General features: G+C 47.6%; 1 protein-coding gene across 1 annotated transcript in view; it reads left to right on the top strand.

Moving 5' to 3' along the window:
* The first annotated feature begins 872 nt into the window (after nt 1–872).
* UBAP2 (ubiquitin associated protein 2) overlaps nt 873–27,419 on the top strand; it is a 73,939-nt gene continuing 47,392 nt past the window's right edge. Inside the window, exons 1-8 of the mRNA XM_056848822.1 lie at nt 873–1,009; nt 2,536–2,613; nt 4,985–5,095; nt 8,620–8,773; nt 10,312–10,389; nt 16,021–16,072; nt 18,769–18,872; nt 21,008–21,060. Coding sequence (XP_056704800.1) covers nt 911–1,009; nt 2,536–2,613; nt 4,985–5,095; nt 8,620–8,773; nt 10,312–10,389; nt 16,021–16,072; nt 18,769–18,872; nt 21,008–21,060 — 729 coding nt within the window. The 5' untranslated portion in view covers nt 873–910. The remainder of the gene's footprint in view (nt 1,010–2,535; nt 2,614–4,984; nt 5,096–8,619; nt 8,774–10,311; nt 10,390–16,020; nt 16,073–18,768; nt 18,873–21,007; nt 21,061–27,419) is intronic.

Here is a 27,419-nt window from a genome sequence, read left to right as displayed (position 1 = left end):
CCCACCCACAGCAGACACCCTGTGAGATAGGTGGGGCTGAGAGAGCTCTTAATAGAACTGTGACTAGTCCAAGGTCACCGAGCTGGCTTCATGTGTAGGAGTGGAGAAACCAACCCGGTTCTCTAGATCAGAGTCCACCGCTCTTAACCCCTACACCATTTACAATCTCCTTCCCTTCCTCTCCCCACAAAAGGCGCCTTGTGAGGTAGGTGGGGCTGAGAGCGTTCAGAGGGAACTGTGACTAGCCCAAGGTCACCCAGCTGGCTTCATGTGCAGGAGTGGGTAAACCCGGTCCACCAGATTAGAGTCCGCCATTCACGTGGAAGAGTGGGCAATCAAACCCGGTTCTCCAGATTAGAGTCCACCGCTCTTAACCATACACCACACTGGCTCTCCAAGCCAACAACCATCGTAAAGGGCACAGCTGCCCCCACTGTGAACCCCAAGCAAGTGGTGTTCCGGCATGCACAGTCTTTGTATATGAAGGTTACTTTCCAGCCTTTGACCACTCTCTCCTTCTTCATTACTCCCTCTACTCCCCCATAAGATACTCACTCTAGTGGCCATCAGGAAACATTTTGCTTGATCAACATGTATATGCAGTGGGGAGAAAACAGGAGATACTGTTTCCAAGGTCAGATCTTGGTTTGTGAGATACAAAAGGGAGCAACAGGGAGGGCAGGGCTGGCTCACGACCTGCTTGCAGGGTCTTCGTTACCCACAGGTTGGGAAACACTCTCCTAAGCTTCCTTGGGCCCTTTGGGGGGAGAAAGGCAAGATATAACCATGGTAAACAAAATAAATATTCTTGTGCAGTCTCTTTTCTCGCAACCAAAACCTAAATGTGTGTTTTTCCTAATTCTTTTCAGATTTTCTATTTTGTACATACATTGATTTGTATATACTGTATATGATGACTTCGGTGGGCAGTGAACGTACCCGGGGCACTCGAGACAAAGCGCAGATTTCAACCACGCAGCCAACACAACCACAGAAACAAGTAGTTCAGGTAAGGGTGAATGTGTGCTGGTTGTGTGTAGGGGTTGCCTGTAAGGAGCGGTGAAGATGAAACAAACAAGGCTTGAAAAACTGTCCTGTAGTGTCTCAGTTGGTGAATGCACATAATTGACTTTCATCTAGCGGTATCTTTATCACAGGGTCAGGACCCATTTCCTCATAGCCCCAGGTTTGTCCCCGTGAATGCTCTGTGTGACTGGTGGCGTGCATGGCTACAACGCCAAGACAAATACGGTATGTGAAGTGAACCTTCTTGTTGGACACACGCATGGAGCTGCCTTCCATTGAATCAGACCATGAGGTCAGGATTGTTTTCTCAGACTGGCAGCGGCTCTCCACGGTCTCAGGCAAAGGTATTTCACACCACCTGCTGCCAGAGCCTTTAACTGGAGATGCTCAGGGTTGAACCTGGGACCTGCAGCATGCCAAGCAGAGGCTCTATCACTGAGCCCACCCCCCCTACACATGAAGCTGGCTTGTGCTGAATCAGATCATTGGTCCTTCACTGTCAGTGTTTCCTATTCAGACTGGCAGCAGCTCTCCAGGGTCTCAGGCAGAAGTCTTTCACATCACCTACCTCCTAGTCCTTTTAACTGGAGATGCCTGGGATTGAACCTGGGGCCTTCTGCATGCCAAGCTGATGCTCTGCCACTGAGCCACAGCCCCTTGCTTTGAAACCAAGTTGCCTTTTTGGAACCTGGAGAGTCCTGAGAATTTTTACAAAATGTAAACCTGGGCCGCTTATCTGGAAGGCAACATTTGAAGGTTTCAGACAGAAGTCAGGGGCTCACCCTACTCCTTAGGAGCTTTACGTCTACCAGAATGTAGACCTCTTGATAGCCAAAAAGCATTTGATTTCCTGCTGCCATCCCGTTACGTTTCTAACCCTTCTGGAAGGGGTGCACTGGTTAAAGGATCTGCAATCTTCTGCTGAATCTTCTTGGAGCTCTATAGACATGTGTCACTAGCTGGGTGTCTGCCCTCAGCTTTTCAGGTGTGGTGGAGATATATCGCTGTCCACCTGCCCGTTCCATCAAACAGAACTCTATGCTGTGATGTGACACAAAATTAAAATGTGCATGTGGTCAAACAAGTTATATCCAAAGATCAAGTTTTGGAAATAGAAAAAAAAATAGTTAAAACATCTCATGCACAAGAGACTTTTAGGCATTATAACTCGAGTTTTGGATTCTAACCAGGGTGTATGTAGCAACCCTCCCCCCAAATCCTGCTGAATTGTTTCTCCTAAGGAATTTAGAGAAAACCATATCAGCTGCTTCTTGTGTACCGTTCTAGAACCCTGGTTTAAAATCTGCTCCACACAGAACCACCTCTGATGGTTCTTCTTATTGTCCAAAATCTGGATTCTTTGGGACATGAAGGGTATTGAATACGTGTTGTCAATGTCATTTCCCACTTAGATTTTAAATAAGAATGCAGTAACGCGTTCTGAGGGTCTCAAGTTCTACGTCTACGTACTTCTTGTTAAATATCTGACTCAGATTTGGCACTTTTCAGGCAACAGCAGAACAGATTCGTCTTGCCCAGATGATCTATGATAAGAACGATGCAGACTTTGAGGATAAAGTGAAACAGGCAAGTATCGCCTCGTGTCCTTGCGGGGAAGGAGTACCGAAATGCGCCGTAAAACTGAAAATGTGCTTGTCTTTTGCTACCTGAAGCCATTTTAGGGCCCATCAGGGTTTGCCAAACTACTGCATGAACTACTGACACATTTTCAAACTTTTCTATGTGATGACGCTTTTTAAAAAGATGGTTTGGGTTGTTGGAAAAACATTTCCATGTGTGAAAATTATATTGTCAAGTGGCAACATTGACATGGTGAATATTAGATCCGAAATGTGAAAATGGAATTAATTGATATTAAAGAATGAATTCATAATTATCTGTGGCTTAAGGAATAATTAAAAACAATCCAAAAGCAAGATGGGAAACATACCTTAAGAGAGGGACTAATTAGAATGCAGTTTCAATGTAGAAATAGGATAAGTCTCCCAATTTCGCCATTGACATTGCCAATTGATGCGTACTGCAATAATGCTATATGAAGGGAAACGGATTACATAACTTTTGAGAACATGGTAAATAAGGGTAAGATAAACACTTGGCAAAAAATTAAAGGCGAAGGAAAGAATATTCAGTGGCTAGTAGCCGGCTCAAGGTTGACTCAGCCTTCCATCCTTCCGAGGTCGGTGAAATGAGTACTCAGCTTGCTGGGGGTAAAGGGAAGATGACTGGGGAAGGCACTGGCCAACCACCCCGCAAACAAAGTCTGCCTTGGAAACGTCGGGATGTGACGTCACCCCATGGGTCAGGAATGACCCGGTGCTTGCACAGGGGACCTTTAACTTTTTTTACTATATCATCAAATGGCCTCAATAATGAAATAGATAGGAAGGTGGTCTTTTAAGAGAAAGGATGACTTATGAGCTGCTAATAATGAGAGACTCAGGATACCTGTTAGGGAAAATTTATAAACTGTTACAGTATGAGACAGAAACCGAACAAGTCAAAGATTGTATGATAAAATGGATGCAAAATCTTGGAGCAGTTATAGATATGACTCAATGGGAGAATCTATGGTCAAAAGAAAGTAAGTTTATTGAATGTCAAATGTTTTAGAGAAAACTGATATAAAATGTATTTTAGATGGTGTAAAACACCTAAAGATATAGTCAAAGGCTAATAAAGGTTTGGATGGGAAATGTTGGAAATGCCAAAATAATGATGCAACATTCTATCATATGTGGCGGACTTGTAAAAAGGCAAGACAATATTCGATAATGAAGTGCAAAGTGTGTTGAAAACTAAGTTTGTGCTAGATCCAAAAAGTATGTTAAATATTTTGCCAAGTAATATACCCAAAATATTTAAGGAACTATTTAAGTATATGGTGACAGCGGCAAGAATGTACGGAAGAAAATGGAAAGCAGAGGACTACCCAGATGTAACTGAATGGGCAAACAACATAGTATGCTACTATGGCTAAACTAACATATTTGGTGCATAACAGATCAATCTCTGAATTTTATGAAAAATTGACAATCTTTTAATTATATAGCCTGATAATTAGGAAAAAGAAATAGAATGTAAGAATAATGAATCCATGATCAGACATGTAAATATAATTAAAAGGTAGAAAGCGGTAAATTAAAGAAAGGGATAATTGGATTGTAATCAAAGTAAGTTCCAAAATAATCTAATCTATTTGTATGTCTGCACGTTTTGTTTAAAAAATAATTAAGTTGCAACAGATTTCTGGTGACCCAGTAGGGTTCTCAAGGCAAGAGATGATCAGAGGTGGTTTGCCATTGCCTGGCTGTGTGGAGCAACCCTGGACTTCCTCGGTGGTCTCCCTTCCAAGTACTAACCAGGGCTGACCCTGCTTAGCTTCCGAAACATGACAAGATCAGGCCAGCCTGGGCCATTCAGGTCAGGGCAAGAGACGTTCAGAGTTAGTTTGCCATTGCCTGCCTCTGTGTAGCTAGCCTGGACTTCCTTGGTGGTCTCCCATCCAAGTCCTAACTGAGCTAAGTCCCTGCTTAGCTTCTGAAATCTGATGAGATCGGGCTAGCCTGGGCCATCAAGGTCAGGGCTGTAGTACCTTTGCCGCTTTAAATTAGCATGCTCTTTTAACATGCCCATGGTATTACTGTACTTGAGCCTTTGGGATAGGCTAGAATCTCATTTGAAATTGTACAACTTTTTTTGTTCATGCCTGTAATGATTTTATCTGTATTGTCGAAGGCTTTCACGGTCAGAGTTCATTGGTTCTTGTAGGTTATCTGACAGTGTTACTCCTCTGAAGATGCCTGCCACAGCTGCTGGCGAAACGTCAGGAAAGAAAATACCAAGACCATGGTCACACAGCCCGGATAACCTACAAGACCCAATGATTTTATCTGTGTTTAAAAAAACAACACATGTCTGCCATTCTTGTTTCCAGCTTATGGAAGTAACTGGGAAGAACCAGGATGACTGCATAGTGGCTCTACACGACTGTAATGGGGATGTGAACAGAGCAATCAACATCTTGCTGGAAGGAAGTTCTGACACAGTAAGGATCCGGTTTGGGACCCTGCGCTGCTTCTTTGCGGCTATGTCTGCTTTCTGAATCCCTGTGCGTCTTGCTTTGTGTGAGGAATCAGCCTCTGGAGATTCCTAGTGGTGGTGGTGGTGGTGGTGAAGGAGGAGAGATGGTGTCTGTTGTCAAGAGTGGGGGAAAGTATATGAAATTCTTACTTTTTAGCATCTGGACCAGCCTTGTGTATATGTAGGGCTCAAAAATATTAAAAATGTTCGGTGCTAGGGTGTTTGGGGGGTTGGCGTTGCAGCCCTGCTACCGAATTTACCTTCCCTAAACTTCAGGTACCTTGGTTGGCCCGTGGTAGTTTTGTCCTGCCCATGGAGCAGAAGGACATCTCTTTGGCAAGTGGTGATTGCACCTTAGACATGAAAGCAGTTGCTCTTTGCGCAAGCGTGTTCCTGACTGTCATTATTCTGGGTACTGAAAGTAGTCCAGAAGGAATTCAGTTCAGACATGTTTTCCAGGGCTACTCCAAATACTGGGTTGGAGTCAATGACTCCGTTCCACTAAGTGAGGAGCCTTGCTCTGGCAGAGAGAGCTGCGTCTCCTTAGCAGAAAGGGGTTGCTGGGTTGAACCTGTCCTGTTGATTCTTGGTGCAGCATCCTTGTTTGCCTAAATGCAAAACTGAAAGTAATTCCAGCAAACTCCTGTGAGTTAGGGTTGGCTGGACTGTGACTCTGCTTTGGTTAAACAGCCAAGGTCATGCAGGTTCTTGGGCGTTTGGCTGCCCTTCGGCCTGGCTAGGGTTGCCAGCTCCAGTTTGGGAAATACCTGGAGATTTTGGGGGTGGAGCCTGAGGAGGGCAGGGGTGGGACTTCAATGGGATGTAATGCCATGGAGTCCACCCTCCAAAGTAGCCATTTTCTCCGGGAGAACTGATCTCTGTCACCTGGAGATCAGTTATAATCCAAGGAGATCGCCAGCTATCACCAGGAGGTTGGCAGCCCTAGTCCTAGATCTGTTTTGTAAAGTGAGCGTATTGGCAAATTATCAATTTGTGGTGACGTCCATTTTAACTTGATTGTTTGAGATCAGGACTTCTTCATATGCTTGGAGCTGAAAAAAAGAAAGATGATAATTTTGCTTCAGGTTGAATTACAACCAGTATGAATTGTGAAGATGAGAATTTGCACGGTTTCTGTGCACAATACATTCTGTAGTATTGCTGTTTTGCAAAAATCTATTCTGGCCTTCCTAGGGAGGGACAAAGAGGTTTGTGGGGGGGGGGGAGTGACAAGGCAAGAAATATTAGCTCCTCTGGCTCTTGAGCAGAGGCGGGGCAGGAGCAGGGGTGGTTGGGGAGGCATGTTGCCCCCTTGTCTACTGCCTGAGGTGACCACCTCACCTCGTGGATGAACTGGCCCTGATTGGGACTTGGTGGAATGAGTTGATCGATCAGGGGTCCATGACCTTTTTGAGCCTGTGGGCAATTTTGTACTTGTGACACAAGGTGGCAGGCACAACCACAAAATGGTGGCCGCAGGAGGCGGAACCAGCCACAAAATGGCTGCCATGGGATGCAGAGCCGCCAAAAATGTCAGGGAGTAAGATGATGCATAATTCGAATAGTAGCATTTCAGGCAATAGCTCTGCTAAACAGGATGCCCTTTGAAACGAATTTATTGTTTAAAAATCTTCACACATTGAAGATCTTTGCCCTGTGTGGCAGCTGCTTCCTATGCAGTTTTTTTGAATCTGTATAGACTATCCGATTTCTAATGGCCAATCAGAAAGTCTGCTAGGCACAAGCCCTACCTGGCCCGGCCTACTTTCCAAAAAGACTTGGCGGGCACCAGGAAAGGAGCTGTTGGGCACCACAATACATGTGGGCACCATGTTGGGGACCACTGTGATAAACGAAAGAGTTAGTAGTTCCCTCCTCTGTCCAGTCTGGGTTGATTTACTTGGGGCTCTTGGCTGGAGTTTGTTTTTTTGCGTTTGTTTCCTTTCTCGCTGTCCTCTGAGCAGCATTAGATAGTAGGCCCTGTGGCCCTTTTCTGTTGGAGCATCTTTTGTTCAGCAAGTTCAGCAAGGAGCCATTGGGTGGGTGGGGCTAATCTGGCTATAAAGAGGGTTCCCCCCCCCCACACACACACACTCTTTGTTTTACCAGTTCCTGAAGGGGCAGCAGCCTCCAGGGAATCCCAAGTAACCTGTTTTGAGTTCCATTGTGGAAAAAAGGCAGGGTGTGAATTCAGGAAATAATATGGAGGAAGCAGGAATGGGAAATCTTATTGGCTGCCATTGCCTGGATGGGCATCTTAATGGCTGCTGTTGCTTGAATAAAGTAATAAGGAATGCCTGTATTATTATTATTATTATTATTTTGCATTTGTTTTGTTGCCATGTTTCAGGCATACTTCTGGACAAAAATAAGCCTGAATTTTGCAACCGTTTCCCCCTCCTGTTAAATTATACAGGTTAAGGAAATATCTTAACACACACACATGATTTGCATCCTTTTGTTAAGTTCATAGTTTTGAGTTTCCACAGTATATGCTCTAAGCTTGCCCAAAAGACAACACTCCTCCCTCCCTCATTTGCAGGACTGCTGTCTGTCTAATGGGCATCCACATGTCACATTGCCCATGTACCAGTGGGGAAGATTTTGCGGCGCTGTGGAGCATTCCCCTACTAACCATGCACACGTGGCATCTGACACCATTCATGTGTGCATGAATGAGGGGTAGAATCATTGTACTTCCAACTCTCACAGAGATCGTAGAATACAGCCACAACGGTCTGAAAAATTGCAGGGTGTGTTACTCAATTACTAGTGTGTGAACAAAGCCTAGACTGACCTACAGTGCCGTCCCGGAGATAGCCAAGAGATTTAGTGTAGTGCAGCAGCCTTAATCCGAGATTCTGATACCTTCTCAGCCATGAACGTGCTGGAGATCTTGAAGTAATTGCCATCTGTCCATAAAACAGGCCTAGCAACAACCTACTCACTAGTAGAGCCAGTGTGGTGTAGTGGTTAAGAGCGGTGGTTTGGAGCGGTGGAGTCCAATCTGGAGAACTGGGTTTGATTCTCCACTCCTCCACATGAGCAGCAGAGGCTAATCTGGTGAACTGAATTTGTTTCCTCACTCGGACATACGAAGCCAGCTGGGTGACCTTGGGCAAGTTACAGCTCTGATAGAGCTCTCTCAGCCCCACCTACCTCACAGGGTGTCTATTGTGGGGAGGGGACGGGAAGGTGATTGTAAGCTGGTTTGTGTCTCCCTTAAGTGGTAGAGAAAGTCAGCATATAAAAACCAACTCCTCTTCTTCTAGTTTGTAGGAATATGTAAACATGCATTTGCAGATAATGCTGTAGACATTACCATGATAGGGTTCTAATAATCAGGAATGGCTTAGGCATCTGTCTCAAAGGCCATGCAAAAAAGCCTAAATTTTGTAGGCTGGGGTGTGGGCAGGTCGGAAGATGCTCTGCGAGGCAGTCTTTGAATCCCTTCTGAATTGTTCTTGTTTTCCTTCTCCACCCAAATAGACTTCGTGGGAGACAGTGGGAGGAAAGAAGAAAAGTCTTGGAAAGGAGAGTTCAGAAAACAAAGAAAACAGAGAAAAGCGAGGGGACAGAGAAGTGAGCCGTGGACGGGGAAGTTCCAGCAGACGAGGAAGAGGGGGCAGCCGTGGCCGAGAGAGTAAGCGCAGGCGTCTTGCTTGTAGGAACACCCTTGCCTTAGTTTCTTTAGGAGCACCGTGTATCTGAACTGCTTTGTCATGCGTGTGTAGCAGAGCGCTTGGGGAGAACGTAACTATGAATATAGCACATAAAGAGCGATTGTTTCTTGAATCGAAGATTTGCCCAGTTCCAACACCGTTTGTACAGAAGGGAGAATGACTGCCTCGGTTTCATGACTCTAAGCCAAAATGATAATATCAGGGTGCATTTTGAATGCTCAACATGGACATGCAACATCTAAAAACACCTAAACGGGGGGGGGGAGTCAAACATAAGGCCCATGGGCTGGATCCAGCACCTTGAGAATCATAGAATCATAGAGAGAAGGGACCACCAGGGTCATCTAGTCCAACCCCTGCACAAGGCAGGAAATTCACAACTACCTCCCCCCCCATACCCCCAGTGACCCCTACTCCATGCCCAGAAGATGGCCAAGATGCCCTCCCTCTCATGATCTGCCTAAGGTCATAGAATCAGCATTGCTGACAGATGACCATCTATCCTCTGCTTCAAAACCTCCAGGGAAGGAGAGCTCACCACCTCCCAAGGAAGTCTGTTCCACCGAGGAACCACTCTTAACTGTTAGAAAGTTCTTCCTAATGTTTAGACAGAAACTCTTTTGATTTAATTTCAACCCATTGGTTCTGGTCCAACGTTCTGGGGCAACAGAAAACAACTCGGCACCCTCCTTTATATGACAGCCCTTCAAGTACTTGATGGTTATCATATCCCCTCTCAGGCCCACTTGCTGGTTCGGGCCCCTTGAGAGTTCCTATCTGGCCAGCTGGGGCAGCCATCCCCTCCCACTCTCAATATGGGCTGGCGAGGCAAGGTCCGGCCAAGTGACATTTATGTCATATCCGGCCCTCGTAACAATTGAGTTTGACACCCTTGGCCTAAATGCTTATCATCTACAAGGAAAGAGATTTCCTACTTGAGATGGGAACTTCGGGAAGGCTTTAGGTGTGGTATGGAGCCCCATGGCACAGAGCAGTAAGCTGAAGTACTGCACTCTGCTCATGACCTGAGTTTGATTTCAACGGAAGTTGGTTTCAGGTAGCTGGCTCAAGATTGACTCGGCTTTCTGAGGTCAGTAAAATGAGTACCCAGCTTGCTGGGGGTAAAGTGTAGACAACTGGGGAAGGCCATGGCAAACCACCCCATAAACATAGTCTGCCCAGTAAACGTCATAATGTCACATCACCCCATGGGTCAGTAATGACCTGGTGCTTTCTACTTTTACCTTCACCTTTTTGGTGTGATACCACGAAAACCACTGAGCTCTATAGGTTTCTTAATGGTACAGCAGTGATTGTGAATCCTAGTGTTTGGGTTTCTCACCCTTTCCATGCTGTATGAGTTTAGCTCATGCATAGCTGGGAAATGTTTGATTTCAGTAAACTTTTCCTTAAAGTGTCGGTGGGAGCAGTATTAAAGCAACTGTGTTTATTAGCTTTCAAAGACTAAAATACCTTTTGTATCTCTTTCCATGTCTAGTTAGAGTAGAGGAGAATGGCGTGGACACCAGCCAAGGAGATAGGCCCTCTGATCGTGGGAAACGTGGTAGAGGGAGAGGTAAGGCAAATGTGTTTATATATGTATTTGTATCCCTGATACCCAAGGCTGCTCACAATTATACTCTGCAATTAGAATTAAAAAGGACCTCTCCCCCCCCCCCCAGCTTTGAACTTTACCTAATGCTTCCATTAGGAGTCCCAAATAAAGCTTTTCACGGCAACTGAGATCAGAAGGGGCACTTGCTCCCACCAACTCTCCTTGCTCTGGGGGTCAGGACCCCAAAGTAGGTGGTGACTCTTGTGATGCCAGGAAGGAGGAGGAGCAATTGGGTGAGAAGAGGTTTGTGAGCAAATTTGGGTTTTCTTCCTCTCAGTTTGTGAAATGCCTATGTAGTACAGTTGGTCTCTTTTGGTTACACTGAATGACAGGCCAGCCCGGTCCAGAAAGAAATATTTTAACTACCTTCCTTGGATGTGTGCTTGTACATTTCCAAATAATAGCTTAGCAACACTCACTTGGATTATGCCTTATAATACATACCCGCGCTGACACTAAATGATTATATTTGTTTATGAAATTTAATGGGTGGCAAGAGAGGTTGTATTATGCTGCTGAAGAAGGCCTGAGGGCCGAGACCACCAAGGAATACCAGGGTTGCTGTCAGAGGAAGGCACTGGCAAACCACCTCTGTTAGTCTCTTGCCATGAAAACCCCAAAAGGGGTCGCCATAAGTCGGCTGCGACTTGACGGCACTTTACACACACACACAACACAGTTGGCACAAAGCAGCTTTTGGATTACTTGTGCTATCACAGGGGAAGGATGTGACCGGCTCTTCTGGATTACGTGAGTCTGCTAGTCCAGGAAGCCGTAAAGCATTTAAGCGAAGTCCCCTTGACTTGCACGTTTCAAATGTTGTCGGCTTTGTAGATGTCTTCAGTAATGACTTTATAGTGGATTAAAAAATAGTAATTGTTTTATTTTTAAAATGAAGTTCTACTGCAGGACCTCATGTGAACATTGAGGAGAACAAAATACTTTTTGGGAGAGATTTTTTTATTATTTTTTTTGCTGAGAGCTGGCAGTGATACCTGGAGTGATATGTTTGTGTCTGGAAAGTCAAGGGAAAGCAACTTCTTCTCTCTTCTTCCCACTGTCCCATATCACAGTCTTTCCTCACTGGAGCTGCTTAGGTTTTGGGTTATATGGGGCAAAATTAGGGGAGAGCTTGGGTTCAAGGCCTGTGGTGTGGCACGGGTGAGCATCGTTAGGCTGAAACAGAAAGTTGTTTTCTGACAGTGGAAGAGGGAGGGGATTTTTACAGTCCCCTGTGCGCAGTGGTGGTAAGTGCCGTCAAATTCCAGCTGACCTATGGTGACCCTGTAGGGTTTTCAAGGCAAGAGATGATCAGAGTTGGTTTGCCATTGCCTGCCTCTGTGGAGCAACCCTGGACTCCCTGGGTGGTCTCCCATCCAAGTACTAACCAGGGTTGACCCTGCTTAGCTTCCAAGACATGACAAGATCAGGCTAGCCTGGGCTAGCCAATGAAAGAGACGTTCAGAGGTGGTTTGCCATTGCCTGCCTCTGCATAGCAACCCTGGACTTCCTTGATGGTCTTCCATCAAGGAAGAGCCAGCGTGGTGTAGTGGTTAAGAGCGGTAGTTTGGAGCGGTGGAGTCTGATTTGTTTCCCCTCTCCTACACACGAAGCCAGCTGGGTGACCTTGGGCCAGCCATGCTCTCTCAGCCCCACCTGCCTCACAGCGTGTCTGTTGTGCGGAGGGGAGAGGAAGGGAAGGAGATGGTAAGCCGGGTTGAGTCTCCCTTAAGTGGTAGAGAAACTCGGCAAATAAAAACCAGCTCCTCCTCCTCTTCTTCTACTAACCAGGACCGACATTGCTTAGCTCCTTAGATCTGACAAGATAAGGCTAGACCGGGCTATCTGGGTCAGGGCCCTTTGTCTACTCAGAGGAGTAATTTAGGGAGCTTGCTGGGCTGTATTTGCATGAAGTGCCTTTAGATGCAGCCTGATGTGTCTCATTACATGACTGGGCAAAATGCAATGAACTGGATCCAGGGCCCGTTCAAACACGGCACACTTCATCTCACGTGTCTTCTGCTGATGGCTGAAGAATAATTAGAACACAGAAATGTACAGGCTTCTAATGGCATGTGGAACTGACACTGCACGAAGGAAATAACATGGTGACGGTCTTTCTGAACTCTTGCTCCCAGTTCTTCTATGCCAGCTAAAGAAATGCACAGAGCTTTGTTTGTTTTATTGTGTCCCTTTTATTGTGTCCCTTTCTCTATGAGACTCAAGGTGGGTTCCAGAATGTGAAATGATGCAGTCAGGCATGATAAGACAAACCATAAAAGTATGCAGTGGCTCGAGGATTGCAGAGATGGAAAACAATGCAAACAACAAAGGCAAGGGCATCTTGGAGCTGTGGGTTGTTGTCCACGCCCTATCTGGGGAGGCAGGACCAAAATTGATTTCCTGTCGCCCCTAGCGGGACATCAGCCCACTGGAGCCCAGTCTTTTAGTCCTGCCTAGAGGGGAGAGCAATGAATTTCACAGCTCAGTGCATGATTTAGGTTTAGGTTAGAGATCCGATTGTCCTTTCCCTTCGTTTTTTTCCTCAGTCCTCCTATTCCGTCCCTTCCCCGACCACCCCAGTCTCCCTCGTGTCTTTCCCTTCCCCTTAGTCCCCCGGGGGATCGGGGAAGAAGAGTCAGGAGAATGGCGGACGCCATTTTGAGGAGAGAGGATGACCTTCTCTCCAAAGAAGATTATACGGTGGGGCTGGTCCAATTCGCCCCGGAGAACAACGGTCCGACCAATGGCCGCGAAAGCGGACCCTTGGTGGCGGAGGATACTTGCGGAGAGCAGCCGGGCGCTCGGGAAGTCGCCGCACAGCCAAAGACGAAAAAGGCGCGAAAAGCCGTGCCGAGCCTTACCGGCTCCAAGCGAAGGAGGTGCGGCGGCAGCAAGATCGGCGTAGGAGCGAAAACCAGTGGGAAGGTCCCCGCTGACTACTCGCGAGTCCAGCTAACCGCAGCAGCCTTGCCCGCGACCCCGGATCCCGTGGCACAGGAGACTATCCCGACGGGGGGTGATAATGTACCCCCTTCCCTTTTGCAGACAGACGGCCGGTTCGCGCCAAGCTTCCCCTCCCTTTCATTAGATCCTGTAGGGGGCCGCTTTATGTCTATGGAACAGGTGGCTGCCGCCCAATTCCTTAACAACCCTTTTCCCGCCTTGGGTGGCGACGGGGCGGGTTTTATCGGCGCAGGTGAACAACATGGTCAATTTAGCTTTACAGAGGCAGTGGCAAGCCTTTCAGGCATTCCAATTGCGCCTGCCTCAGTTTCCCTGGGGGGCTACCACTGGATCCCCATCCACCTCCATCTCTCAGTCCCATACAGTGGGGGAGGAGGGGAGTTCAGCTAACTCTGGGGGACCCTCTAAGGGGGAAACGTCCGGTTCATGGCCCACTAAGGCATCCATAAAGGCTCACACACAGACGGCTTCTTAAGCTCAGTCTGTCTCCCCCAGCCATCAGGACTCCCTCTCCTCTGACCAGGAGTCGGCGTGGGAAGGCCGCAAGGAAGGGGAGTTTGCATCTTGGAAGGCGTTTGTAAGATGGGCACGTCGAAAGAAATTCGACCCTCTGAAACCAGGTGCCAGCAACATCTTGGGGTTCTTGCAAGAGGGAGTACGGTTAAAACTGGCAGCCTCTACTCTGCGCCGTCAGGTTGTGGCTATAGCTACCGTGATCCCTCTGTTGGAGGGAGTGATGATTTCCAAGCACCGACACATTGTCTGCTTTCTGAAGGGAGTATCCCAGACTCGTCCCTCTACCATTCACCTCAGCATTGTCCTCAAGGCCCTAACGAAGGAACCCTTCGAGCCCCTTCGAACAGTTACCTTGAAATATTGTCGAAAGCTTTCACGGTCAGCGTTCATTGGTTCTTGTGGGTTATCCGGGCTGTGACGTTTCGCCAGCAGCTGTGGCAGGCATCTTCAGAGGAGTAACACTGAAGGACAGTGTCTCTCAGTGTCAAGTGTGTAGGAAGAGTAATATATAGTCAGAAAGGGGTTGGGTTGAGCTTAATCATTGTCCTGCAAAAAGTATCCAAGGTAATGTGCTAATCATTGTCCTGTAAATATCAAGATAATGTGCTAATGAGGGTGTGGTATGTTAATATGGAACCATTGTATCCTGAAGTGATCTGATAATGTGTTTAAGAATATTTAAGAATGAATAAGGCTTGGCTTCCTGTCCTGAAAACCTCCAGACTAACAGACTACAGTCAACATTAGCCATGCAGATTAGTTTTGGATTGCACACATTAGTTTAGTTTTACCCAGGCTTTTGTCCTTCCCCCCCTTTTTTTGCCATCATGTTGCAGCCAGCTTATGGAGAGATCCCATGGGGTTTTGAAGGCAGGATACTTTCAGAGGTGGTTTGCCATTGCCTGCTTCTGCCTTGTGACTCTGGACTTCCCTGGTGGTCTCCCATCCAAGTACCAACCAGGGCTGACCCTGCTTAGCTTCCAATATCTGACGAGACTGAACTAGCCTGGGCCATCCAGGTCAAGTCAAGAGATGAGCAGAGGTGGTTTGCCATTGTCTGCCTCTGCGTAGTGACCCTGGACTTCCTTGGTGGTCTCCCAAGAATAGTTGTTGTATTTATGGCCCGTGTGTTAGCTGACTGTCACTTTAGACTTACTACTAAGATTTCTTTGCTGATGTTTAATGCTGCGTAACACGTTTTATGTTCCGTTAAGCTGTTCCACGCTTCGAGTGGGTGCGTTGATCATTTTCAAGCTGGAGTTTGGTATTGATTCGAAAACATTAAATAGTTGAATTGTTTTACCTTCCGAGTTACATCGGACAGGTCCCTGCAGAGGAGACCTATTTGTTTTCTTAATAAATGACAGCCAACATTTCTTCAGTAGAGGCAACTCATAGTTAAGCCTTTCCCCTCTCTGACTCCTTGATCTCCATTGGCCTCTGTGCCAACTGTGGCAGTTCTTGGTTTCTGCACATGTGAGGAGGGTTGGGGAGCTGTTTGGACTGTCGGTTCAGGTCCGGTCGGGCGGAGTTTAGCCCGCCAGGCAAATTGGATAATGTCTCTGATGGAGTCTTCTGTTTGGTTTGAGCCTCTCTTGGCGCACTCTGTGGTTTTCAAAGCCATCATTCAAATATAAATATTATTGCCTACCCTTTCAGTGGCCACTAGCCATGGTGACTAAAGGGAACCTCCTTATTCAGAGGCAGTCAACCTCTGAATTATTTCAGGAGGCAACGTCGGGGAAAGGCCTCGGCCTGTGTGTCCCGTTGTTGGACTTCCAGAGGTACTGGTTGGCCACTGTGTGAGACGGGATGCTGGAGTAGATAGACCACTGGTCTGATCCAGCAGGGCTCTTCTTATGATCTCATTGTATTGTGGTTGGTATGATGATTCTCCCTCCCCCCGGGTATTTGTTGAGAAATTAGAATAGCTGTGCTTATTATTAAACTGATTTGTCTTCCCCTTATGTGACCAGAGTTTTGCTGCTTCTGAGGTAAAGACAAGAGATGGGATCTTAATTCTGCGAACCTAGGTTGGATTCCCCGCTGAAATCGGGGGAGTCTGCTTGTCCACGCCGTACTCTTAAACAAGATTTTTTCTTCCTGTAGGATTTGGACGTGGCAGAAGAGGAGCAGGGAGGTTTTCAGTCCAAGCCATGGGGTACGTTTTTCCCCATACTGGGGGACAAAAAATACAATGTTAGCTGAGAAGTTTGCATCCATCTGCACCCCCTCCCCACCCCAGTTCATGAAGCAGCCAGAAATTTTGCTTGGGGTGGAGGGGGGGCAGCAGACCCCCAGGAAGAGCATGGGGGGAATTGGGGGGCCTGCAGCTGTTGGGGGAAACTAGCAGAAACAACGTCCTTTCTGATGACGCTAATCATTGTTGCTGGCTTCTGCCATCTTCACAGTTAAGTGTCCAAGGCAGGTTTTTTTTTTTTTTTTAATTCATGCTGTGAATGCTGCAGAGCAGAGCATGAGGGGGTGCCCTGTAATATTTAATAATTAGAACTTTTTCTGGTCAGTAATAGATGCCACCGTGCACAGTCTCTAGAAGGAAACTTGAGATCTGGTAAACATTTGTGGGAGCCCAGTTCAAATCAGGGGAGAAGCTTCCCTCTAAAACTTCACATAGCGCCCTGAATTATGGCATCCAATGGAGAGTGGGTACCATAAGAAATCTGAGAGAACCAGTGTGGTGCAGTGGTTAAGAGTGGTGGTTTGGAGCAGTGGACTCTGATCTGGAGAACCGGGTTTGATTCCCCACTCCTCCACATGAGCGGCGGAGGGTAATCTGGCAAACTGGATTGGTTTCCCCTCTCCTCCACACGAAGCCAGCTAGGTAACCTTGGGCTAGTCACACTCAGCCCCACCTACCTCATAGGGGGAGGGAAGGTCACACTCAGCCCCACCTACCTCACAGGGGGAGGGGAAGGGAAGGTGATTGTAGGCTGGTTTGATTCTTCTTTAAGTGGTAGAGAAAGTCGGCATATAAAAACCAGCTCTGCTTCTTCTTAATAGTTCTTAGGTGTGACTGACAGGCTATTGCAGCATTGTTAGTACCTAAATATAAATACATTTTAACGTGGATTTGAGAAACCAAGTAATGGCTCTAAAGCGTCCCCTCTGAATGCAAACACTAACCTGGTTATAACATCCTAGGCACGATATTTCCCTGGGTAGTCAACTTGAGAAGTTGGTCAAATGCAAGAAGCTGAGGAACCCCGGGGGGGCGGGGGGTCTGATCTGCTGTCTGTGGCTGTCATAGCAGCGGGGAGGGGGGACAACTTTTGGAGCCTTTTTTTGTACTTGGCCAACTGAACTGGCAGCAGTGATGCGCTGTCAATGTTCAGAGCGAATGCTGCCGGCGTTAAAATAAACCTAATGTAGGCAAACAGACTGGGTGGGTTGCAGAATTAAAAAGACTGCCTAAGCTCATTCACCACAACTGCACTCCAGTTGAAGGCTTCTGAAATTACACCCTTGGCTGGCAGTACGCAGGGCTGGATCCATAGTTCCATCTGGCTGTGTCAAATTAATTGCTCGTTTGCTTATTCTTGTGCAGTTAAACATGTGCCAACTTTGGCTCGGTTCTCCTCCCCCCCCCCCCCCCCATGATAGATGCTGCAATATGAGCGCTGTTAGGCTAAAAGACAGAATTTTTTTTAGGTCATTTTCTTTTTAAAGAAGCGTGTGTGTGTTAAGTGCCGTCAAGTCGCTTCCGACTCATGGCGACCCTCTGAATCAAAGTCCTCCAAAATGTCCTCTCTTTGACAGCCTTGCTCAGATCTTGCATATTGAGGGCTATGGCTTCCTTTATTGGGTCAATCCATCTCTTGTTGGGTCTTCCTCTTTTCCTGCTGCCCTCATAATACTAGCTAAATTAGGGACTTGTCTTGATGCTATCCCCTCCCTGGCTCCTGTGCGCAGCGGGATCAGGAGCCGGAATCTGGTTCACATGGTTTATTGCAAAGCGTAGACGGTAAGAGCCAATTATCCGGCTCTTCAGATGCAGAATTGCCTTCTGCTGAGTATCGCACCCGTGCTCCCTGTTGAGCAGGGGAGAGCTCACGTTTAAAAGGTTGTGGCTCAGTAGCAAAGCATCTGCTTGGCATGCAGAAGGTCTCAGGTTCAATCCCCAGCACCTCCAGTTAAAAGGATCAGGTAGCCGGTGATGGGAAAGACCTCTGCCTGAGACCCTGGAGAGCTACTGCCAGTCTGAGTAGGCAATACTGACCTTGATCTACCATGGTTCTGCTTCAGTATAAGGATCTCGCTGCACACAGAGGTGAGGGCGGGAGTGTGCAACAATCACTAACTCTTCTTCTTCAGTGTGGGACCAGAGGCAGTATGCTTGCAAAGTACAATGAGGTGTGGCCCAGGGTGCTTTCACACATCCTAAATAATGCACTTTCAATCCACTTTAACTATGGTTTGCAAGTGTATTTTGCTGTTTCACATAGTAAAATCCAGCTGCAAAGTGCATCGAAAGTGGATTGAAAGTGCATTATTTGGCATGTGCCCCCAATCTCATTTGATTTCCAATAAAATGTCCACTTTTGGGGGGAAAAAACCCCAACCACCAAACCTGTTGTAGCTAATGTTGTAATTGGAAAGGTTTTCTTACATTGTTGGTTCAAAATGGCACTTCCTGGTTGTGCAGGTTGACATGATTTGCAAGCAGAAAAGTCCCAGGTTCAATCCCCGGCATCTTCCAGTTCTAAAATTTCAGAGGTGACAAAGCTGGGAAATACCTCTGGCATATCAGGAGCTCTCAATGGTATGATTAGGTATAGGTACATTTGTTCAACTTTCCTGTGTGTATTTCTGACTTTTCTCAACTCTCTTGACCTGTAGGACGTTTAACCCCGCAGATTATACGGAATCTCCTGCCACAGATGGCTTTGGAAACAAGCAAGAGTCTTGGGAAGCTGGGCAGAATGATACTGATAATGGCGCAGGTGGTGAGATCCCAATTTTAAAAAAATCTAGGATTATATGTGTGGTAGGGATTGTTGAGGAGCCCTGTGGCGCAGAGTGGTAAGCTTACGTACTGCAGTCCAAGCTCTGCTCACGACTTGAGTTTGATCCCAACGGAAGTCCGTTTCAGGTAGCCGGCTCAAGGATGACTCAGTCTTCCCTCCTTCCGAGGTCGGTAAAATGAGTACCCAGCTTGCTGGGGGTAAAGGGAAGATGACTGGGGAAGGCACTGGCAAACCACCAGTTTGGACCTTTACCTTTTTTTTAAGGGATTGTTGTCGGCATAAGTGCTTGGCTGGGGGAGGGGGATGTCTGCTCATGTCTAGCCAACATTTGTTAGTGTATCTCAACAGATTTCCTAGTACTGTCCACTGGAGCTGGTTTGGATGTTGTCATAAGTGTGCAGACCAAACTAAGAACATCAAATTATGATGTCACCAGTTTAGGGTGTGCATGAGCAATACACGATTCAGTGGCCTCAAAGTGTAGTTGTACGGACTTCTCAACAGTGGCAGTTTTGGGTTCAGAAAATATGTAGTAGTCATGATGTCAGAGATGAGCTTACAAACTTGATGGGAAGAATTGCTAATGGCTTGGAAATCTTGAAGAAAGTTGCTTTTCACCGTCCATATTGTGGTGGATAAAAGCTTTTAAATAACGTTGTGGAGTAAGTGCAAGGCTGGAGTTGGTTGGATTTTTTTTTTTACCTTGTTATGGTCTATAGTTGCTCTCCATGTATTGGAAATCTTGCATAAACAGTAAAAAGGCCTGTCTTGTGTGACTGGTATGTTTGCTTCCCACACCGGCTGCCATTTTTGCTTGAGGCTCAGTTTGCATTTAGCCTCTTCCTGTCTGCCCAGGGAGTTGGAAACAGCTTGCAGTGTGGGCAAAGTAGACATCCCATAGCTGTCCAGAGGCCCTGACTGTGTGGAGCCTGTTGGGAAGGAGGGGTGCTTGTTTTCATTTGTTCATTTATTGTGATCCAAGATCAGCCAACATATGGGCAAAATCTGAACACAAATAAAACATTAAAACAATTAAAAAATAATAATTCTTAAGCCAGCATGGTGTAGTGGTTAAGAGCTGTGGTTTGGAGCAGTGGAGTCTGATGTGGTGAACCGGGTTTGATTCCCCACTCCTCCACATGAGTGGCCAAGGCTAATCTGGTGAACCGGGTTGATTTCCCCACTGATCCACCTGAAGTCAGCTGGGTGACCTTGGGCTAGTCACAGTATTCTTAGCGCGCTCTCAGCCCCACCTACCTGTGGGGAGGGGAAGGTAAGGCGATTGTATGCCGGTTTGATTCTCCCTTAAGTGGTAGAGAAAGTTGGCATATAAAACCCAACTCCTCCTCTTCTTTTAACTTAGTGAAGTGCTAATTTTAGCAGTGGTGGTAGAAATTGCCATCAAGTTGCAGCTGACTTGTGACAACCCAGTAGGGTTTTCAAGGCAAGGGACACTCAGAGGTGGTTTGCCATCGCTTGCCTCTGTGGAGCCAAGAGACACTCAGAGGTGGTTTGCCATCGCCTGCCCTGGTGGTCTCCCATCCAAGGACTAGCCAGGGCCGAACCTGCCTAGCTTCCGAAATTTGATGAGATTCAACTAGCCTGAGCCATCCAGGGCAAAATTTTAGTGATATGAGGCAGTTAATAAAAGGATTGAAGCGTCTGCTTCCTTATCAGGTCAGCCGAAGCACAAAATTTGGCCACCTTAAGAGTTGTTCCATCAAGGCAATCTACAAGGAGAGCGGATATGTAGAATTGATCATATCTGCCTTGAAACTTAGAGAAAATACTGGTAATGTCCAGGGACTGAATGTCTTTATAAAATGAACAGGGAAGTAACACGTGTTCAACTTCAGCTTGTTTTGAAGGTAGGAGCAAAATACCGTCCTGACCATAAATACACCATTATTCCATTAGATTGGAAGGCAATATTAAATGATGTATCTAGAAAATGTGTATGCTGCCTCCACAGAGACTGCTTGAGGCAGCTTACAACAAAGATAACAAAGAGGGCTTCATTTCTCCAGTGGATAACTAGGGGTGGCAGGGTATTTCTCCACAGGGACCTATGGGTTGATGGCTTGCCTTTGTTCTGTCTTTTATTGCTACAGGAGCATGGAAGAACACAATAGAAGAGTGGACAGCCGAAGACTGGAATGAAGATGTAAGTTCATATTTGGTGGGTGGGGAAGAACATTTATTTCATTTTCAGTCCTCGGTGCAGCCCCCCATTTGGGACTGTGCCTGCGCCCGGAAACATTTACTAGCCTCAGGCCTCTAGTTGGGATGCCCCTCCCCTAGGGCAGGCGGGCAGGCTTCCCACCAAACCACCGCGTGCTCCTGGGTGGGGCTTTCCCTCCCTCCTCAGTTCCTTCTTTGCCGCTGCCAAGAGTGGAACGTAATTAAACTTCCTCAACGCCGTTTTCTTCAAAAAGTCGTCAGAACTGTTTGATCATGAGTTTTCGGGCTACTGCTCAGGGCTTCCTGACCAGCCCCATCTTCTCCGCTCCGCGGAACGATTTCTGTGAGCCTGGTCCCCCCGGCCACGTGCCGAGGGCCGTAATGGCCTCCAAATTCCCTTTCAAGCGTTGTCCCAAGTGCAATACCAAGATCCCGCAAACGGACAGTCACAACCTGTGCCTACTCTGCCTAGGCGAAGGCCATAACCTCACCACATGCAAGATATGCCAGAAATTCTCTACCCGGGCATGCAATGTGGGAGCTGCCCGCTTGAATTCCGAACTATGGAGAAAAGCCCTTATGGCCCCGTCCCCGTCGGTCGGATCCAGGACACCTCAAAGGGCTCAGTCGGTTCACTCCCTGGCAACTGCCCCGACAGCAGGATCCACGTTGGATCCAAAAGGGTCGGATCCGGGACAAACCCTCTCAGATCCGTCCCACTCTAAGCGTGAGCGAGAGAGAGCAAAGTCGGAGGGCCCTTCGACTAAGAAACATAAGAGCAAGACAAAGCACCGAGAGAAATCCATCGACTCGTGCCGCTCAAAGTCTCTCCCGTCTCCATCTGTGCAACCAGCTCCGGTTCCAAGATCACCGGATCCGATCATGGTTCCACCGAGAACCCCGTCCTTGCAATCGAGATCTCCATCGCACTCTCTCTCTGAAGTGGAGTTTGACCTATCCGGGGAACCCCTCCAGTTGCCGAATCCGAATATGTTGGACCCAGTAGTCGAACCCCCCGTGGACACGGATTTTACTCCGAGGCCTAACATTCCCCCAGCTTTTATACAAGACTGGGTTGATTTTTGCAGACTCAAACAGCTCACACTACAGGGCAAACCGATGGCCCATCCACGTCCTACTCCCAGCATGGTTCGATGTGGGGTTCTGATGTTGAGGAATTAGACACCTTAATATCAGCAGCCAGCCCAGAGGGTACTTCTGACCCCTCGCCTGACGAACAGGTAGGGGACACGGAGGCCATAACCCCCTCTGAGGATCTATGTCTCCGTAGTGAACAAATGCTACGCATGGCGGAAGCACTGGAGTTGAACATCACCAGATAACAGACCAAAAGACAGAATCCTCAGTCGCCTGTACCCCGACTCCCCGGGCATTGTGGCATTCCCTGTCTTGGAGGGCCTGACAGAGATGGGCAGATCGGTCTGGAAGAAGCCGGCCTCCACCTCAGCCTCTACCAAGAAAATAGAGAACCTCTATAGGGTCAAACTGGAATCCACCGAATTTTTGACCATCCCCCCTCCCCTCTATCGTCACAGGCGAAATGCAAACTCGCCAGAGACTGGGCCACCACTCCACCCCTGCCGACGAGAACAGAAGGTTGGATTATTTGGGCAGTAAGTCATACACCTCTGCAGCCCTCAGCTTCAGAATTGCTAACTACCAGACCATCATGGGGGGCTATCAACTTTTCCTCTGGGAGAAAGCCGCCTCTCACCTGGAGCTTTTACCTGAGGAGTCAAGAGCTCCCATTGGTCTGATTCAAGCCGAAGCAACTCGCCTTTCGAAGCAGGAGATAAGCGCGGGCAAGAATGCAGCAGAAATCGCAGCACGCTGTATGGCCACAGCAGTGACACTGCGCCACCATTCTGGTTACGCAACACCGCCTTGCAACCAGATACCAGGTCACAAGTAGAAGACCTACCCTTTGAGGGAGACTCCCTGTTTACATCAAATACGACGGAATTCCTCACTAATGTCAGATGGCCAGATCCTTAGGCGTCATCCCTTAGGCGTCATCCCTAAATCTCTCCGCAAAGGGAGAGATTTCAACCACGCCAACAAGGTTTCAATACGTCCTTCTACAGAGGACAGAGACATCAGAGATACCAGCCGTATCCTCAACAAAGGCAATTCCCTCAACAGTTTCACCAGCAGTACCACCAGGGCTAAGCTGGAAGGCGTAGGCCTAATAACAGGCAGAGGCCCACCAACAGTCCATAACCTAAGGACTAACAGCATCACTCCCAGGCATCCCTCTGCAGGCTGTCCAAGAGAACCTACCATGAGAGACTGGCAAAATTCGCCGATGCCTGTCGTTCTATTTGTTCATATTCCTGGGTCTACAAGGTTGTTTCAGAAGGCTACCGCCTAGAGTTCAAATCCCCCCTAAGTGTTTTTTCTCTAGTTTGGCACGGGACAACCCTTTCCCGAAGTTTGCCCCACAGTTGCAGGAGCTCCTGCTGAAGAATGCTGTTCAAAGAGTTCCCAGTTTGTTTTGGTTTCTTCTCCCGGATTTTTATGGTAGAGAAAAAGGACGGAGGTTCTAGGCCTATAATAGACCTCAGAGCCCTTAATAAATGTTTGAGAATTTCAAAATTCCGTATGATTTCCTTACCTTCTGTGATGGAACTCATTACTCCAAACACTTGGTTTGTTGTCCTGGATTGAAAGGACGCTTATTTTCACGTGTCAATCCACCCCTCACACAGAAAATATCTTATGTTTCGCTATGGAGAGGAGGTGTTCCACTACACCGTCCTCCCCTTTGGTCTGGCTACAGCCCCACAGGTTTTTACAAAATGCATGTCGGTTGTCATGTCTCACCTCAGAGCCAAGGGGTGTAGCATTTTCCCGTACCTTGACGATTGGCTCATAACAGCAGACAATCCCGAGACACTGTCCTCCCATCTGGAGATGACTCTCTCCACCTGCGCTAACCTAGGCCTATAGTCAATTGGAAGAAATCCAAATTGACACTTTCATTGAAAGCCCAATTTATAGGTGCTGTACTAGACTCCAGTAAGGGGAAGGCCTTCCTCCCCCTTGAAAGGGTAATAGCCATCAAACACCTGATCGAACACTTCATGCGCTGAGGACATCAGCCAGTGATCTCCATTCAAAGACTGCTGGGCCTAATGGCCTCCACAACAGCAGTGACCCCCTTTGCCAGGCTTCAGATGCGAGTCCTGCAGAACTGGTTTCTCAGGACCTTCGACCAATTCCACCACTCCCAGTTGCACAGACTGTCTATTCCTAGGAAGGTCCTGAGGTCACTAGGGTGGTGGGTTTCAGAGCCCAACCTTCTTGTGGGAGTGCCCTTTGGTTCCTGGAACCCTGACTTCACCCTAATCACTGACTCTTTCCTAGAGGGATGGGGAGGTCACTGTGGGGGTGCTTCAATACAAGGCAGATGGGAAGTGGCAGAGTTATCTCTGCATATCAACATATTAGAGTTTGCAGATATCCTTCGAGGGCCCAGAACATTGCTGCTGTCCTACAACATCTCAGCAGTATACTACATCAACAAACAGGGGGGCACAGGGTCCATTCCGCTGTGCAGAGAGGCACAAAGGGTCTGGCAGGTGGCCTTGGCAAACGACATCCAACTGAGAGCCATACATATAGCTGGTGTCCACAATACCTGGGCGGACACACTCAGCAGGGAATTCCGTACCAGTCATGAGTGGGAGCTTCAGGAGACATTCCTGGAACCCATATTTTGGCTGTGGAGATTCCCCCAAATCGACCTGTTCACTTCCAAGGAGAACAGGAAGGCCAAGATGTTCTGTTCCTTAGCAGGACGCGACCCAGAATCCCTAGGGGATGCGTTTCAGATACGCTGGTCGGGCACACTCTTTTATGCCTTCCCCCCATTCCCTCTCCTGGCCAGAGTGCTGGGAAAGATCAGGGCAGATCGTACCTCCTGCATCCTGATTGCTCCCCTATGGCCCCGTCAAATTTGGTTCACACAACTGTTAAAACTGGCAAGAGGCAACTACAAGACACTCCCGAGGGACCCAGGGTTGCTCAGATGGGGCACACTCAAACATCACGATGTAGACAGGTTACACTTAGCAGCGTGGAGAATAGAACCCAAGCAATAGGGCTCTCCACCCCGGTTAGAGAGGTCATTCTACAGGCCAGAAAACCCTCTATTCGCTATTCCTACGTTCAGAAGTAGGAAAGGTTTGAGAGATGGGCCAATTCAAAGGACTTGTCTCCTTTTGATTGCCCTCTACCGTACATCCTGGACTATCTTTTAGAATAGTAGAAAAGGGCAAGAGTCCAGTAGCACCTTAAAGACTAACAAAAATTTTCTGGTAGGGTATCTGAAGAAGTGAGCTGTGGCTCACGAAAGCTCATACCCTACCAGAAAATATTTTTGTTAGTCTTTAAGGTGCTACTGGACTCTTGCCCTTTTCTACTACTGCAGACAGACTAACACGGCTACCCACTGTGAATTATCTGTTGGAACTAACCAGAACAGGGCTGACAGTCTCATCTATAAGAGTACACCTGGCAGCCGTTTTCGCCTTTCATGACAGGCTGGAGGGTTACACCACATTCTCGCACCCCCTGTCTAAACGTTTTTTGAAGGGACTCAATCACTTGTTCCCTCCTATACCTAGAATTATACCACAATGGTTCCTATCCCTGGTGTTAGCCAAGCTTATGCAGTCACCCTTTGAACCTTTGGCAACTGCGCACCTGTCACTATTTCCAGCCAAAGTGGCCTTTTTGATAGCCGTTACGTCTACCAGAAGGGTAGGAGAACTAGCGGCCCTTAGGGTGGACAAGTCCTTTCTGTAAATATTCAACGAAAGAGTAGTCCTGCACCCCAGCTTACTGTTTAAACCTAAGGTGGTTTCCAGCTTCCATATGTCTCAGGAACTGGTACTCCCGGTTTTCTTCCCGAACCCAACCTCTCCAGCTGAGAAAACCCTTAAGAACATAAGAAAGGCCCTGCTGGATCAGACCAAGGCCCATCAAGTCCAGCAGTCTGTTCACACAGTGGCCAACCAGGTGCCTCTAGGAAGCCACTAACAAGACGACAGCAGCAGCACCATCCTGCCTGTGTTCCACCGCACCCAAAATAATAGGCATGCTCCTCTGATACTAGAGAGAATAGGTATGCAGCATGACTAATATCCATTCTAACTAACAGCCATGAATACCCCTCTCCTCCATGAATATGTCCACTCCCCTCTTAAAGTCCTCCAAGCTGGCAGCCATCACCACATCCTGAGGCAGGGAGTTCCACAATTTAACTGTGTTATATGAAGAAATACTTCCTTTTATCAGTTTTGAATCTCTCACCCTCCAGCTTCTGCAGATGACCCTGGGTTTTGGTATTCTGAGAGAGGGAGAAAAAGTTCTCCCTGTCCACTCTCTCCATACCATGCATAATTGTATAGACCTTTATCATGTCTCCCTTAACCGCCTTCTTTCCAAGCGAAACAGCCCTAAGTGTTTTAGCCGCTCCTCATAGGGCAGTTGCTCTAGTCCCCTAATCATTTTGGTTGCTCTCCTCTGAGTAAGTGGTCCTTCAGGTGTGATGGTCCCAAGCTGTGTGGGGCTTTAAAGGTCAGTGCCAGCACCTTGAATTGGGCGCAGGAACAAATTGGGAGCCACTGTGGGTGAGCCAGGACTGAACTGGTCCCTATGCCTCACTCCAGTCAGCATCCTAGCTGCTGCCTTCTGTGCCAATTGAAGTTTCCTGAACACATGTCAAGGGCAGCCCCACATAGAGCTCATTGCAGTAATCTCATCTAGATATTAACAGGGCATGTAGCAGCTGTTCCCTGGCCAAAATGCAGTGAATGCCATTCAGAGACAACCTGCGACAATGAGCTTCTTTGTTGTTGTTAATAAAATGCCTTGTATATCCAGCAAATAATTAGCCCGCTTGCAAGGATGACTCAGGCCCTGGTTTGCTTCTTCGGCAGATGATTCGAGGAGGGTCTGTGGCTCCGAGGTAGAGCATCTGCTTGGCATGCAAAAGGTCCTAGGTTCAATCCCCGGCATCTGCAGTTAACTTGACCTAGGTAGCAGCTGATGTGAAAGAGCTCTGCCTGAGACCCTGGAGAACTGCTGCGGCTCTTGAGTAGACAATTCTGACCTTGATGAACCAAGGGTCTAATTCAGTATGAGGCGGCTTCATGCAATTCTTGCTCTGTGGGGCTTAGCATAGGAATGCAACTCTCACAAAAAAAAACCTGGCAGCCGCAGTTAGTCAACTCTTGGTTTCAAGGAAGTCGCCTGTGTGCCCGTGAAGGTTTTTTGCTGCTGCTGCTGCTGTCGGAGTGACAGCTAAGGAGAAGT

The sequence above is a fragment of the Euleptes europaea genome, chromosome 4 (genome assembly GCF_029931775.1).
Source record: "Euleptes europaea isolate rEulEur1 chromosome 4, rEulEur1.hap1, whole genome shotgun sequence".
In the NCBI taxonomy this organism is placed as follows: domain Eukaryota; kingdom Metazoa; phylum Chordata; class Lepidosauria; order Squamata; family Sphaerodactylidae; genus Euleptes; species Euleptes europaea.
The sequence above is the reverse complement of the archived record's forward strand: the minus strand, read 5'-3'. Positions and strand labels throughout refer to the sequence as shown.